This window comes from Rhamphochromis sp. 'chilingali', assembly GCF_963969265.1.
Source record: "Rhamphochromis sp. 'chilingali' genome assembly, chromosome: 10".
In the NCBI taxonomy this organism is placed as follows: domain Eukaryota; kingdom Metazoa; phylum Chordata; class Actinopteri; order Cichliformes; family Cichlidae; genus Rhamphochromis; species Rhamphochromis sp. 'chilingali'.
In genome coordinates this window covers 14,670,303-14,687,460 of record NC_137937.1, presented here as the reverse complement: position 1 = coordinate 14,687,460, position 17,158 = coordinate 14,670,303, and the positions used below count along the sequence as shown (strand labels likewise).

General features: G+C 44.6%; 1 protein-coding gene across 2 annotated transcripts; it reads right to left on the bottom strand.

Annotated features, from left to right (window-relative positions):
- Positions 1–273: 273 nt before the first annotated feature.
- mn1b (meningioma 1b) lies at positions 274–16,889 on the bottom strand. Of its 2 annotated transcripts, XM_080893614.1 has the most exons (3): positions 16,027–16,889; positions 12,306–15,911; positions 274–1,764 (listed from the first exon to the last, which is right to left on the bottom strand). In XM_080893614.1, exons 2-3 carry the CDS (start codon positions 15,841–15,843, stop codon positions 1,553–1,555), a joined length of 3,750 nt encoding a protein of 1,249 aa, XP_080749740.1. In that variant the 5' UTR covers positions 15,844–15,911; positions 16,027–16,889; the 3' UTR covers positions 274–1,552. The 2 variants fall into 2 exon arrangements, with proteins under 2 accessions (XP_080749740.1, XP_080749739.1); XM_080893613.1 differs by having other exon boundaries at positions 12,306–16,889.
- Between the last annotated feature and the right edge of the window lie 269 nt (positions 16,890–17,158).

The following is a 17,158-nucleotide window of genomic DNA, read 5'->3' as shown; positions in this document are numbered from 1 at the left end:
CCTGCTTCAGGCTTTAATATGACACCGGTTCCAGCACGCTTGTCAGGTGTTATGTATCAGTCCACAACCTTCCTGTCACATCTGTCGCTTGGAATATACTCTAGATTTCCCTGATCTTCAGAATACGCACACGGTATTTCACAGTATTTATTATTCATTAAATAGACAATCTGTGTTTAGCTTGTTCTTGTATTTAGTGTGTGTGTGTGTGTGTGGGGGGGGGGGGGGGGGGGTTACTCTTAGAAAAAACAAACAAAATGAAAACACCAAGGCCACCTTTAACGTCATATTTATTGTTATTCAGTTACTCAATAAAACATATACAGATATATACAATATGCAGGAAAACAGACGACTGCACTTTACATATTATTAAAAAAAGGAAACAAAAAAATCAGTTTTTAAATTGCCGTCACAGTCCTCCATCTATTGTTTGAGAAATTCAAATTCAACAGAAGCTTTATTTAAAGATTACAAGATTGCCTAACACACAGCAAATTTTCTCTTATTATACATGTGCAATACCAATAATCTTTTTTTCAATTCCCTTATTTATCAATCCCTTGACCTCCATTTTTTCCCCCTTTTTTTAGTTTTCATTGGCTGAGTTGTATACAAGTGGTTGAGCTCACAAGATCTACAGAAGAGAAAAGCAGAAAAAAGTATAGAATAGAATAGAATGAGGGAAAGACATTCTCAGAAATGCAAATAATAGAGAGCTACAACAAACCTTATGATTTAGAGCAGCAAACGATAAAGGTTAAATTTCGCGTTGACAAAGAGGAACAACTTTGTGTTCACAAGGAAAATTGCTGAGTTACATTCAAGCGTAATCCCGCCTTCCTCTCGTTCTCCTTTTTAGTATTTGGGGTGTTTCTGAACCACTGGGCCATATTTAATTGTAATACAGGAGTGAAAGGCCAGGATTTTATTTTATTATTTGGGGGGGGGGTTTGACTGACATATGCCGAAGTTGCCATACACATTACAAAGGCAATCTTAGCTAAGTTTAAGAACAGGTAGTAATATAAGTCATAAGACTAAACACTGGTATACAATCAAAGCCAATGACAACTTCACCTCTCTCCTTATGCTTCTCGTTTTTGCGTTCTCCTCCTTTAACATTTCTTATTTTTCTTCAACCGAGAAAAGAAAAGAAAAATAAATGATTTGAGGTTTTCCAGATGTGGGCATCGTCGAGTAGAGCCCCGTGCTGTTATTGTCCAGCAGTTTTCTTAAGTGTGACTGCATGTATCAGAAAACAAAACATGGTGTTCGAGTGTCTGTGAGCATGTGTGTGTGCGTGTGTGTGCGTGTGTTTGTGTGCGTGCACGTGTGCGTGTGTGTAGCTGTATTTGTGTTCCATTTGTGAGTGTAAATGTCTTTCTCTCCCTGAACAGGCAAGAGCGGCACACAGTCGTTCCATCCACAAATTAACATAGTCGCATCCTTATCGTGGTTAAATGTCTCTGAATCTCTCTTTCTTGATATTTTCTGATCTTCTTTAATTCGTCCTGCTGGGTCATCGTCTTCTTCTCTTCTTTTCCCCCCCTCAAGTTAGTGCCGCCACAAACGTCCCAAATCGGTTTGAGATATCAGAGTGGAGAGAGCGCCACGACGAGACGGGCCCCCCTCGGCCTTTACTGTCCCCGAGCTCGTCTGTGCAGTGGACAGACAGGCACTGCAGGTGGGTTCCTCCACTGCTCCCACCTCCTACAGCCCCAGGGGCTCCAGCTCCAGGCTTACTCTGGGTGAGCTCAGATTCTGCAGACAGACAACAACAGAGAGGAAGCGGTTAATTAAGACAGCAGAAAAATGGAAAAAACAACTTCAAGCAGTTGGCATTCTCTGATTCAGACGAACCATTTAAAGTACACACTTTTAATTAAACAAGTGTCATCTTCACATCCCACTCTAAATCTGCACTGTGAAATTAATTCAACATTATTCCACCACCCATCAATAAGACCCGAATAGGAGGATACAAGCAAAAGCTCCCCTCTCCTCGCATCCGCCTCCTGTCGCCTGATATAAACACGTGAAAACACGGGCGTACGTTAAATGTAAGCGCATATATTTTGGCTGCGACCAGGCATGCAAATGTGGAACCCTCCTAATGACCTCTGGTCAGTGGGCCAGAGAGTACCGAGACACCTGTCCTTTAGCCCCGCTTGACCCAATTTACTGGTATAATGATCATGCCCCAGCATCGACCCTGTGTCACCAATGTGTGAAGCGTCATAATAAATGGTTGCAAAAAGCCTTGTGTTCTGTTCAGTGGAAAAATTAGCCAGGAGAAGATTTTTTTATTTATTTTTTTAAATGTGGCACATCACAATTCATCAAACATATCTGCCAAGATGCAGACTGTAGCAATCAGAGAGAAAAGAGGCCAGAAATAAGGAAAAGTTGGGAAGCAGGCACATAAAAAACTAAAATAAGAGAAACACTAGCAAAGAGTTAGTGCTAGGGCTAGGTGTTATGACACAAGTGTTGCATCCTGTGTTTTGGGCTCTGCCTCCAAGCGAGCCCAGAGCAAAGAGAAAATGCGTATAAAGATGTTAAGGATCCTTCACTTAAATCAGTCCGATTAATCTCCCATCTCCTCCCCACACAAAACATACTCTGTGCGGATGGTTGAAACGGATCGGTGTGCTGCACGAAGACGAAGACCTTTGAGGTGCAGGGACAACTAGATGTCTGAGTGTAGAGACAGGTGGAAAACAGCGCTGACAAGCTGAGTTACATGCGTCAGAGAAAGGAGAGGCTGTGATAGACGACAGTCTGGGCACAGAGGCTGCAGATCACAACGCACCAGTCAGGCTAGCGCTCACCTAGGAGAAAAGAGAAGCATCGCGCCAGCCCCTTTCTCATCCCTTACCCTGTGTTCTCTTTTTGCTCATCCTCCTTTGCTTCTTAACCATGTTTTATTTTCGCTTTGCTTACCATTTCCATCTCCCTTCCTCTCTGCCCTCATAAAAGGCTTAGGCAGCAGCGATTTTATGCAGGCAGAGAGAAGGCCGAGCTAGACTAGATAAGACCATGCAGCTAGGACAACCAAGAAAGGCAGGAAGACATGCAGGCGCTCAGGCGGGCTTGCCCCCCAGCCCATCTGGGCTGCGACCACTGGAATGGAAAAGTGGGGGGATTTGGTGAAAGGTCAGGCAGCCAAGCCTCCCCGTTGTTCTCCATTTCATCTGCATCTCTGACTGCCGGTCTCTGTGAGCTCTTCTCTCTGTCTCTCTGTCTCCATCTCCCTCCCAAGGACTACAGACGTGGTGTAAGTGGAGGCTGAGGGTGCAGGGGGTAAGGGAGAAATGAGGATTTAGAGCGGTGTTGGTGGCAGTTGTGACAAGATCTCACATTTGCCAGAGGGTCCAGTCATACACCTCAGCACGGCTGATCCCCAACCCCCTGCCAGTATCGCCCCCCCTCTCCACCGTAACCACTCACACTCCCTCTTCCCAGCACTGTGCCCTCCAGCACCCGCCAGCAGCTCATGCTAGCTGGGCACAGCAGGGTCCGCACCGGCCTGAATAGGCAGCCAAGCGTTCCCGTGGCTCACTGCTGACACACAGCAAACTGACAACACACGCACCCAAAAAAAAAAACCCAAAAAAAAAAAACCCCACACACACACACAACACGCCAACCGCTGCTGCCACTGCCATACTCACACAAGCCCTCAGCTGCTGCTCCACGTGCACACACATACGCCTGACTACATACGGACGTGCACGCAGAAAGACACACACACGAACCCGGCTACACACATTACTCAGCTTCAACACAAGGAAAAAGGTGGAAAATACACTAACAAAAAAATGTATGCATAGTCTAATACAACAAAATGAATATTTCCCACAAACATAAATGCATCCTTTTCATATTCTCACAGTTTATTTTACACATATACAAGCATAAGAAATGCTTTAAAAATACTACTAAACACAGGAGGAAAAAAATGGGGTGATTGCCATTTAGCATTAAAAACATGTGCAAAATCCAACACACAAACACTTGACCACCACATGATCAAATATATTAGTCAGTATGAGTATTATGAGAGAGACTGTGATTTTATGGGTTGAGGGGGGTAAAAAAAAAAAATCCTGACACTACATTTAAATCGCAAGCATTATCCATGCCGACGGATTTGTTCAAAAGGTGGAAACGACGGTGTGAAATTCTAAATCACACCAGACCAAATCCCAAATCACCATGACATTTTACAAGCAGGAGAATCTTTTTTTTTCTTCTACCCCCCCCCCCCCCTCAATAAGATCTATCTTGTTAGGGTTGTTCACTGACGAAGGTAGAATTCATATCCACGGTAATATCTCAATAATAGCCAATTCATCTGAAGAGAACAAGTGCTTAGCTTCAACAAGCACGCGGGGAAAATACCTAATAAAACGGAAACGGCACAAGCAGCTGCGCCGAGCCACAAATACACCTAAATATCCTTAACCACATTACAGCCACAAAAGATTACCAAAGTGATGTGTTAAGTAGGCACTGAATTTAACGTGATGCTCTTATATCACCATATCTCTTACCCCAAGTGCAGTACATTTTTATTTGGTACCTGGTGATGATGCTCCCACACACACACACAGACATGCAGGCACAGCAGCAGCAGGGTTGTGGAGCTGTCTCACAGACACAGCCAGAAACAATTTACAGAGATGAGTAGAGCTCGAATGCCATGAAGGCAGGGAGCACAGCGCACAGCTCTGGTTGTCTGGATGACACCAATGTGTCTGGGAGCTGACGGCCTGACACGGGTTTACATGTCATGCCGCACACACTCAACACACCCGAAGCAACGCAGGAAGATAAACAATGGCTGCTCCGAGTCTGTATCCTCCACCCATTAAATAATAAGTATTACAGCGGCAATTCATTTTTTTCACTTAAAAATAATGACGACTGACGCACGTATTGCATGTTTTTTTTAAATTAACTGATAGAAGGAAAGAAAAATAAATAAAAATCAATGCATGCCACATATTTGAATCTACAAAAAGCCTCCATCACACACATTTCCCAGGACTCGGGATCTCATGCGGCACACGCATGTGCAACCCCCTCCCCCCCCTTTTTTGTTTTGTTTTTTTAAATCCCGAGCTCTAGACTTCCATGACGACACTTCACCTTTAACCTCACGCTCCTGAGGCCGTGACCCCATCCTCTCTGAACACAAACCAGACCAATCAGAATGCTCCACTCACTGCGAAAAGAAGAAAAAAAAAAAAAACAAAAAAAAAAAAAACACCCAAAGGCCTCCGCTCCTATGACAGTGTTTGACATCAGGTCAGATTCCTTTAGCATAACAACTAACACTATGGTGTTGTGTGAGGAGTCTGTCTTTGTCAGCACAAAACACCCGTTACAATCCACAGAGAAAAAGCCACAGGAAAAGACGTGCAAGAGTAAAAGTTTTGCATCTCTTCAGGAGTCAGACATAACCAAAGATGAGCAGAACACTTTGCAATCTTCATTATATGGTTTCAGTGAAACCTCAGAACATGCCAAAAATGATCTGAAGCGTCTAAGCCAAATAATATCCCTAAAAACAAAGAAATATGTTGAGTCAAGCCTTAATAAAGATCAGTGGGGCTAACAAAGGTACTGTCCCAGGTATCCATGCACCGGGGGGGGCGCCTGCAAACTCCCCCTCATCTCCACCCAACTGCCGAAGTGTGACCTTTCCCTCAGAGCAGAGAGGATATCTGCGGGGAGCAGGGGCACATTTCTCAGGCAAGGGCACAGAGGTTATTTTGGTTTGAATTTCCTCTCTGTTCTCTGGCCTGAAACATAAAGTGGGGGGGAAAAAGGAGAGAGAGAAAAACTTGCCCAGGCAGGCTCTGCCCCCAGCATTTGTTACCTTCTCACCAACAACACACCCATTGCCATCTCCTCAAACTCATACCCACACAAACGCACGCACACACACACGCACACCTCTGCCTCTGGCCACAAGAAGCGCTTAGTAAACCAGACACAAATCAGAAGTGATTTAATGCCTCTTTCATAACTCACAACCATGTCCGGGACCTGTCCAACATGTCATCCAAGTCAGTGACATATTGATCTACTTCACTGTCTCTATTTTGTTTCACAGCACAGTACTGCGTGCTTCGGTCTTTTCGGAAGGGTTCGCGCACACATGAAAACAAAGGCTACTCGAAGATGTTTCTCATGCCTTTGGTTTTTGTTTCGAGCTAAAACAATAATGTGCCCAATTTCATTTTTCACCACAACCTGCCACACACACAAAAACAAAACAAAGAAAACCCAAATCAACATGTACAGTGTAAGGAGTAAAATATAGAATATTATACTGTTTATTTAGTATTTTTCTAATTGGTGTTAAGTAGGGACAGTTTTATGGACAGACATATTTGAAGAGCTATAGATACACAGCTACACTGGGAAAAAAAAAAAAAAACTCCTACACACAGACTAGAATGAACAATGGTTGTGGTGCATGAAAGTGATGGAAAAATTGAATTATTTTCTCTTCCATAAATGCAAATGGTAGCTATTACCTCCTCACTCACCTCGTGAGCGAAACCACAGATGTTCTTTTAAGGGGAAAAAAATAAAAACACACACACACACACACAAAACTTCTCTCTATCTCTCTTAGTTTCTCTTGCCCGCCATCGGTTTCTACTTCTGTCTCCCAAGAGAAACAGCTCCAGTGTCATAACTCATTTGTCAGTTCCACAATACAAATTAAACACTGCCTGACGACTACCTGTATGGCACATAACATAACCGCTCCTGGCAGCATGACAACATCTACACCTCTGGAAAAAAGAAAGTAAAAACACACACACACACTTTTTAAAAAGCTGCACTTGACTAACAGTGAATACATGAACCCAGGACATCTTTCGGGACCTTTGTATCAAACTGATTTTTGGGGTTTGGTTTTTTTGAAATGCGTCTGTCTTCTTTGGACCCCTGTGTCGCTAAACAAGACACGTGGACATTTTTGGAGGCTTGCCACTTGCACCCACATTCAAATGCTTGGAACTCCTCCCTCTGTGCATCGCCTAGGTATAATCAGCTTTCCATTCCTTGCTGCTTCCAAGGAGAATATTTACCACATGCTGAGACAAGTTTCATTTTATTCTAACACCTTTCCCCAGGGAAAACAAAACACCGGATGCAGGTTCTATTTTGAAGAGTTGAAACTCCAGCAACGCAAAAAAAAGTCTTGACACTTTGGTTCGTCTTTTTCTCTCACTCTCTCATCATCAGTCACCAGCACGTGTCTTTAATAGGCTTCCTTTGACTGTCTTGCAAAGATCCCAAGGAACATGTCACACGCAAACAGAAACTGTCTTAAATCTAGATGCTTTAAATATAAAGACGGATGCATTTCGATACTGTATACTTTACACTCAGAGTAAATACTCTTAAATGTTTTGTTAGGAATCACTGTGCACGCGCTCCAACGGGAGAGACACCTGAGATCTGAGGCTGAAGCCGTGGGCATGACACTGAGTCTAAATAAATCAAACTTTATGTCCACAGCAGGCAAATGCATATGCAAGTTGCAGTGCCAGTGCACACACACACACACACACACACACACACACGCTAAAGGAGTAAAAGAAAATTTGACATTAAAATATTTTAATGCATATTGTTTGTTTGTTTTTTTATGTCCACACTACAGACACTTTTTCAAGTGTTGCCCTTTTCTTGCATTAATACATCTGTGCTGCTAAAAACTAACCGTCCTTTGCAGCTTGGATGAACCTGTCAATAACCAAGTCAGCTTGAAGTAGTCACTGGAAGATGAATTATGACTTTCGGAAAACAATATTAACAATGCTAATTGCTATGATTATCATAATGATGAAGTGCAGAAGTGTGCGGTGGATGTGTGTTGTTGGGAGAGAAAAAAAAGTCGATATAAAACACCTTGTAATGACAGGTAAAGAACACAGACTGCCCCAAGCTGTTTTTTCCCCTCCCCCCTCCACATTTCAAGCACGTGCCAATCACTTTCTTCTATTTTAGAAAAAGGAAGCACAAATTACTGGCGTGATTTGAGGAGCTGTTGTCGTACCGAAATGTCAAAGCCAGGTAGTCTCGCAGGATTGTTCTCCATGCTATCAATACAGCCTCCTTTTTTGTGCTTTAAGTACTTTCTCGTAGGTGTGATAAAGACGAAAGCTTCTTCTTTTCAAAGCTGTCAAAGTCAGAGTGACAGATTTGATCATTATTAAAGCTGTTTAAGGACTGATTACTGAGCGTGAAGAGTGAAAACTATTCTAGGAGGTCAACTGTGAAGTGTGAAAAAAAAAAACTGTGTACGGGGCAAAAAAAAAAAAAACAAAACAGTGAAAAGTAAAAATAAAAATAACTGAATCACTTCCTACGCCTGCTGCTCGCCTGTTATCTTGACTATGCACGACTTTCCAAATGAGCGGTCAGCTTCTGGCAAAGATATACAGAAGAGAAGGGAAGAGGAAGAGCGTAAAAAAAATGCTTTTAGAAAAAGGAGAAATAACATTAACTGACATGGGAAAGTTGATCGTGTACACCTAAAAACTTCTTCCTCCTTGCTAAACCTCCTTGAGAGTTCGGGTAAGCCGAGCAGCACACCAGACTCTGCAACTGGTATTGCTGTGCCTGGGCGAAAGACTTGCGCTGCACAACGTCACTTAGATAGGAGGCCAAGTATGGGGTCCAGTGGGGGACATTACTGCCACACGCATCACTTTAACAGGCACAAAGAGACCACAGAGATGCGAGCCGGGATGCACAGATATCAGCACTCAGAATAAAGTTCCTATAAGCACAGTTTAGCTTTTATCTGCATACTCAAGCATCCAGTAAGTTACACACTGCTTGTAAATATCAGCACTGGGGCTTATTTAAAGCATAGCAAGATATATAGCTCCTGAAATCCTCCTGAAAGACAAATACACACGACAACAGCAATTATTCTACACTTCCCTACTTTACATTTGAGTGAAATGGTGATCAAGATTGAAAAGCTTCAACTTCAAAGGAACTAAAGTGATCCTTGACCCCCAACGCTGGTCATTCTCACCTCATCAGATACAGATATCCAAAGTACACACAGCCTGCTGATTGCCCTGGTCCACTTCTCAAGGTAAATTTCTTGACACAACTGAGTAAAAACACTTTGAGCACAAAGCCTCAAGTTTCTCTAGAAATAAGCCATTTTTCATATAGAGATACATTCTCTGAAAAGATGAGCGCCAGACAACTGAACTAAATTTCAAAGCATTTTTTTCACCTTTAAAACAAGGCTTTTATCTATTACTGTTCATCATTACTGAAGTTATTGATCTGACACAAGAATAAAAAGAATCTATGCATAATTCTAAACAAATACTAAGACATGTGCTGTGTGTACATGCTGTGGTGAGGAAAGAAGTGTGGTTTTTTGGAAGGGGTCAGAGAACTATTTGACCTGCAAGGAAAAAAAATGTAACATGGCTGCACTTCTTTTTAGCCAGCATGTACGACTCACATGACAGTTATAGTTCCACAGCATAGAAATATCTTAACAAGTCATGTCATCTTTGAACATTCGTTAAAATGTCCAGATACGTGAGGAAGAATCATTTTTACTGGAATTACACAAATTAAGTTCTTTGTAATTAAAATGGTCATTTTTCTATGACCCAGTTAAATTTCGTTAAGCCTAATGGACTAAAGAATCGCCTTGATTTATTTTACATTAGTGTCACTGGCATTATCTTGCCAGTGGCAGATTTTTGTTTACAAGGCTGAGGACTTATAACTCGACTCAGTGGTGGAGATGGATATTTTTTGCAGTGTGAAAAGCCTGTGGGATGTTATGGAACTACACTCTGGGCTATGATTTATCTTAAATTATTATGTTATTTTGCTCCCTTCTGTGTAGCCTAAGCATCAGATTCAATCTTAAAATCCCCCTCCCCCCTCTCAAATACACCTCCACCCTTTTTTCATCTTTGCTGTCTGAAGCACTCAAATGAGAAACTGTCAGGAGCCGTGATTTGTGCTAACTAGCTATCGATCGCTCCAGAGCTGCATGCCTTGTGTCCATGCAGGGAGGGCTGAAAGAGGAAAGGAGAGAAGAGGAGGAGAGGGAGGAGAGGAGAGGAGAGAGGAAGGAGAGGAGGACTATTCTGCCTTAAATTACTGATTTTTGCCTATTGAAATTTTTTTTAAATGTGCCATCAGCCCCAGAGGAATTAAAATAGTAAATGCAGCAGGATGAGTGTGGCTGACTGCTCATCATTGTTAGATTTGCTCAGTAATTATAATCAAAATGAGTTACCATGTATACATCTCTGACAACAGAAGCCTCTTTAATTATGAGGAAGCACAGGGATAGGTGAGCAGAAATGCACCAGTTTGGCTGATTGTGGATCACATTAATATGCAGCACACCGCTTGTTACAGTTACTTTATGACCGGGTGAACACAAAAAAACCTAAATGGTGAGTCAGAGTGCTTTTTAGATGTAATGCCACCACTGCTACAGCGAGACGTCCTGTGCTCAGTCTCATAAACAAGTGTGCCTGGACTCCAGAGTCCGCGCGATGCGCGTCCCCGCCCCTCTCTCTGCGCTCGCGCCGATCAGAACAAAGAGGCGTTCGAGACGCGCGAAGCCACTCGCGCAATTATATAACCTATCCATATTATTATTATATATCAAAAGACGCAGGGGCCTTTCAGCGCAAACCCGCCACTGTTCAACCATTTAAAAGCTTGTCCGTCTGCTAACACCGACAGACGCCTCCGTACAACGCTGTGGTTTGAAATGAGCGACTAAAGAACCCACGCGAAAAGGAAAAGGGAAATAAAATGAGAATGAAGAGACAAGTAAAAAGAAGCAATAAATATAACACCAATAATTAAAGTAGCATATTATAATACACAAAGCTTGTCTTAATGATGCAGTTACGCTCCAAAAACGATGTCATTATGACTAAAGCACGTAATGACAAATCATATTGAAGCATCATAAATTTAGGTTTTTAAAATAAATGTAATTTATTAATATTATTAATTTCATTATTATTATTATCATTATCATGGCTCTAACAGCTAAATAGTATATTGGTTTGTCTGCATTTTATTTATTTAGAGCCACTAAAAATACAAAAAAATAATAATAATAAAATATTAATATTAATAATAATAATAATAATAATAATAATAATAATAATAATAATAATAAAGAAGATAAATCGCATTGTATCCATAAACCACGTCTGCAGACTGCAGTTTAAAAAACTAATTCTGTGCCTTAGAGTCAGTTTCTTTTTCCAATTTCATTCAAAAACAAAACAACCAAAATAATGTGCTGTAAATAGTAAAAATATTTATACTTTGACTGTGTGAGACAATTATTTTACATTATTCAAAAGGGACAGGGAGCAAGACGAAACAAACATTTAACAATTAAAAAAAGCATTTAACTCTTTCATCTTTTTCGCCATTTCCATTTCTCACGTAAAACAAAACTGAAAATGAATGGCATTAATATCACCATGCTGTCTAATCTCATGTCCAACAAATGTTTAAAAAAAATCCTCTTTCAGCAGCTCAGTATTATCTCATGGTAATAACAAAAACAAACACGTAACAAGGCGAGGGGGAAACCCCGCTGCGAAAACGCATATCCTCAGAAAGCTATTAATCTTACAATGTAGTTGTTCACCCTGAAAACCGAGATAAAGAGCCACAGGAAATGTTTACTTTTCTTGAGCTGTTCTTTTGAAGTGCCTCTGGACTGAAGAACCCTATAAAATACTTTGCATGAATGCAAGTTTATTTTGCTTATTGTTATTTCGGTTTATATATAGATATATACTCGCGTGTGTGTGTGTGTGTTGTTTTTGTTTTTTACATTTCGTACTACAGACCCAATTCAAAAAAGAAAATATTTTTTCTTTGTCTTTCTCTCTTTTCAAGACTATGAATGGCTCTACTATTAAATGTAGTATCCTCCTATAAACGTTAGACCTCTAAAACCCAAAGGCCCCAGTAAACGGAGACGCTGCTTTCTGCCTGCGCAATGTGGACAAAATGTTTTCTCTTGTAAGTGTCACCTGATTATTTTACATATTTATACTGGTGCTGTTATCACTGCATTTCAGATTTTGAAAATAAATAAATGACATTTAAGAAAGAAAATCTGTTCATTTGCATGAGCATGAGCTGCTGATGTAATGTGAGTGGCGTATGAGAGAGACTGTGACGAGGGTGAGAGAGATTAATTAAAACTTAAAGAAAGAGACTGTTTCATTTACCTTCTTTACTGCTGTTCTGGCTCTTATTTTTTTCCCAGGGTCCCGTGGCCTTGTCATCCTCTGACCCGTCCATCATAACCTTGTCACTGGGCACGTACCAGGTGGCGTGCTGCTCTGCCATGAGGGTGTCAAGGTCAATAGTGCCCATTGAGCCCTTCCCAGCATCCGGGCTGCAGCTCGCCAGCTCATTGTCTCCGTTCTGTGAGGGACAGTCGCCATTCTTTTTGCCTGTCTTCATGGCCAAGGGCTGGTCTTCAGAGATACTGAATTGCTGCCGCTGTAGCTGGATTTGGGCCTGCAGAATCTCCAGAGGATGGATTTCTTCCTGGCCAGAGGTGCTGGATGGGGTGCGTACCTGTTCCACCCCAGGAGTGCCCGGGTGGCTGACCCCACTGGCCCCTGTGCCCACACCAGCATTCAGTCCATAGGTGTCTGGCGTCGAGGTAGTATGATTGTTAATGCCCATGCCAAGGGGCTTTTGTCCATTTATCAACCCGTGGTCACTCCTCTGCATTTTGGGTGAGCCGTTGATTATAGGGCTGCGATTAGGTTTGCTGGCTGAGGCCCCTCCTGCATCTGAGCTGGAGGACACCTCATCCTCATTGCCATAGTGGGTGCTGACATCTTCAGAAAAGTCCACTCTTGGTGAGCTGCTGTCAGACTTGGCAACACTTTGAATGCCACTGTCTAAAGAAGACATAAGGTCAGCCTGGTCCCCCAACATTAGGTCACCTCCTTTCCCCCAAGAGGGCGATTGGAGTTGTTTCTCATGGGGCGTGCCCCCACCCCTCTCCCCAACGCCAGCCGAGGGGGTCTGCTGGCCTGGACTTACAACAGGGTTACTATTATCAGAGGAAAAAAAAATTCCAGGGCTCACATGTCCACTGTCTCTTTTTCTCCTCCCTCTCCCTCTCCCACTCCCTGTTGTTGCCTTCCCCTCACTGCACGGGGTAGCGTCCATGTTGTAATTTGGGGAGAGGGCACTGGCTTCCCCCTGCACCGTCTGGCTTTGACTTGCAGGCTTAGGGTTGCTATTCCCAGTGCCAGGCATCTGGCTGTTCTGGGAAGTGCTGCTCTGAAAATATTCAGGACCAGCACTGCCAGTCCCATTAGATGTGCTGCTATTAATGTCCTGCTCAGTCTGACTCAGTTTTCGCTTGCCCTCGTTTTGGTTCTTCTTGTTGAATGTTACGTTAAGATTGGGGGCCCCTAGGCTAGCGATCATGTTCTGGCAGGCTGTGGAAAGGGCCGCTAGGCAGCTCTGGCCGAAAACACTGTCTTTAGAGCTGGTTTTGCTGAAGTTCCCGAGGGACAGATTTCCAAGCTTACTAACAGACGACCGCTGGCCCGAGGGGAACTCAGACTGAGGAGGGTAGTTGCCAGGTGAGGTGCTCACCCCCTGGGGAGCACTGTGAGCCGGCCCCTGACGGTTAGCCCCCCCATAGGGAAAAGCTGGCTGTGCACCCATTGAAGGTGCAGGGAAGTCAGCTGGCCGTCTCTCTGCTGGTGCATTTGGATGTCCTGCTCCTGCTCCCGGAGACTGCATTTGTGTGAGGTTGCCCATGTTGCCACTGAACTGTGAGTGCATGCCTGGGGAATGAAGGTTCTGCACATGTCCATCTCCTGGTATTCTCATGGGCTCCTGCATGCCGATGCCCGGCCTAAACATTATCCCAGCGCCGTTCTGTTGGAGCCCCATGTCATGAGGCCCTGACTCATTACCCGCTCCACCCATACGCCGTGACATCATTTCTCCTGGTGGGTGGGACCCCTGAAACCAGGAGTTCTCCTGAGTTACATGAGGATTTTGCCCATCAATGTTGGGCATCCTGCCACTATTCTCCCTGTCAAAGCCAGGATGAGGCATGCTCCCGACTGGGCCTCCGTGAACCATTGGGCCTGGAGGTACATCGCCATGGTGACCCAACTGCTGTAGACTCGGCTGCCTCATTCTTTGCTGTTGGTTGCGAGAGGCCATCTGCTTTATCATCATAGCTGCATTCTGGCGCTGCTGCAGAGACTGCTGCTCGGGCCCTGGATGCTGCAGCGGACCTGGTCCAAAACCTTCATTCACGGGTGGGGTGAACTCTCCAGGAAGGCCAGGGTAGGCAGATGGAGAGAGGTGGTTGTCCATACCGCCACACCAGCCCTCGCCGCCATGTGCATTAGGAAAGTCAAATCTAGGCCTTTTCGCCATGTTCATATAAGGAGAGTCAAAGTGTTGGAGCCTCTGATTTGCAGGCTGTTGGGAGGGAGGAGGAGCTGGCTGTTGCATATTAAACATGGGGTCCCCATAGGGGTGCAGGCCCCTGTTTTCCAGTCTGTGAATGGGATATTCAAACTGGTTGTGTTGGCCAGGCATCATGACCCCTCCATCCAGAATGTTAGGGTTAGTAGTGCCGGGCTCAGCCTGAGGGGGTCGAGGGAGGCCAGGGGGGCATGAGTTCTGTCTGGCTATCAAGCCAGCCTGTTGTTGTTGCTGGATGAGAGGATGTCTTGGATTGACCCCAGGCTCCATTCCCACGGGCACTTTCCGGCCATTTCCAAAACGTTCAAAAAACACTCCGTGCTGAGGCTGCTGGGGCTGGGGTGGTGGCTGGTGTCCCTTAGAGATGCCCGGCATACCTGGTGTCCGTGGCATGCCAGCGTTCCCTGGGAAATTCCCACCGGGAACTGGTCTTCCTGGCCCAAAATGTGGTAACTGAGATTCTGATTCTGAAGGAGAGAATACAGGTACATCAAAATGTCCAGATGGAGGTTCACTTGGAAAGTTATATTCTAATCCCTCTACGGCTCCTTGGTTTGGCAGCCGCCGAGGTTCCAAACCATGAGACTCAGATGAAGAGGATGAGGAAGAAGGAAGACCATGAAAGGATGCTGCTCTATTAGGTGACTGGTCCAGGGGGAGACAGGGAGCAGGGACAGCGTGGTTCCCACTTGGAGGGCCATGATGCTGAAAGTCAGGCATGTTACCAGGCCGCTGCTGCGGTTGCTGTTGCTGCTGCTGGGGAAAGCCATCACCCGTCTGTCCCTCAGCAAGAGGATCAAATCCTTCTCCAAAGCCCTGCTGTGGTCCCATGCCGTTATTGTTGTTGTAGCCCATCAGCCTGCCGCCATGCAGGCATGATGACCCTGGCTCTGGCCCTCCAAAATTCCCACCGAAATGGGGGTGATGTTGGTGGGGGTGGGGTTGATGGCCGTGAGGATGTCCTTGATGAGGTTGCTGGTTGTTAAAAAATCCATGCATTGGTCCTTGCCCCTGCTGCTGCTGAAGTCCACTGCCTGCATGCATGTCTGAGTGTCCCCGCGGGTGAAAGCTACCGTACTGCTCACCATTCATGTTCATATTGAGCCCGAGCATTTGCGGCTCGCTCAGAGGGCCCATGCCGGGTTCCACGGCTCCCGGCGGGCCTCCAGCATGAAAACCGGGGCCTTTATAATGGGAGCCCATGTTCAGTCTCTGTTGGTTTATGTTTCTCTCTGACTGGCCAGGGTTTCTGCTATTAATTTGAGAACCAAACTGCTCCAGCCCAAACATACTCCCCTGCAATCAATCCCACATGACGGCCAGTTTGCCAGACATCGGCACACTGTCTATTTTTCCGTCTGTCCCCAAAAGGAAAAAAAAAGTAAAAGAAAAAAAGATACAGAAGAACTATTCAGATATTTTTTTGAATCTACTGATTATGACAATTTATCTCATTTAAATGTCAAAACTCACCAAATAGGTTCTCATTGCTGTGAATATTTATCCAACTTCTCCAAGGACGCAGAGAAGGGACAGACTGTGTCCAAATACGCACGTAAACTGTGTCCCTGTTCCCGTGTGAATGCGTGCAGCACACTAGTCTTTTTGATTAAACAAACGAATAGAAAATCCGTCTAGTAAACTTGCTACACGAGCGACCTATGACATTCCGAAGTTTTCTGCGCGCATTTCTTCGGGGCGAACATGGCACAAATACAGCTCGCTTACAAACTAAAGGGTGAGCGCAGAGGACTCGAAGCAATCAAACGGGCAATAACTGCTTCTCTCAGCTAATTCATTATTCCAATCTGATGTCAAATGTCCCAGAATGACTTTCTGAATAAGGTCCCATGCTGGAAATAAAGGTGGGGGAGAGAAAAAAGTCCAGGCTTTGAGTGAAGAAAATCTTTCTTTAAATAAATACTGCCCACCGACGTCCTTCAAAACATCAAAAACGACCAAGCAGGCATGTAGCCAAAAGTCCAGTGTGATGGACAGTCCACAAACACGACTCTCCAGCCCAGCCGCGGGTGAACCGGGGCGTCTGTTTATGCGACCTAAAGCCGGAGGAGCAGCACGGCGCGCGCTACCCGCACTCCACAACTACGGAGTGGCTTGACAGCATCCTTCACCCACTGTCGGTCATGCGCTTTGCAGCGAGGCGCAGGTCCCAAAGTCCTTTCCGTGCGTCTCGATCCTGATGCGTGCGTCCCCTCCGTTTACCGAGTTTTGTCTGGTGTGGTCTGAGTGCACTTGGGAGCGATTCACAGATACACTCGCTGTCCGCTCTACCGCTTGGCGCTGTGTGAGATCAACGAGTCCAGAGGAACCAGCAACAAGTTTTGCATTTCTACAGCCACTGCCATCCACGAGATTTCAGCCAATCACAGAGAACACGGAAAGCTTGAGGGCGGGACAAACGCTGTTAAGGTGGTCCGCAGAGTAAAAGCGATTGTAAACTCGTGCGTGTGCGTAAATTCGACTTTAAAAGTAATGTTTTGCCCCAAAAGAAAGCACAAGTGGGGATTTGCACTAGATGGGATATTGCGGCTGAAAACACAACATTAATAAAAAATAACAGAGACTTTCTGCCACACTGGCGTAT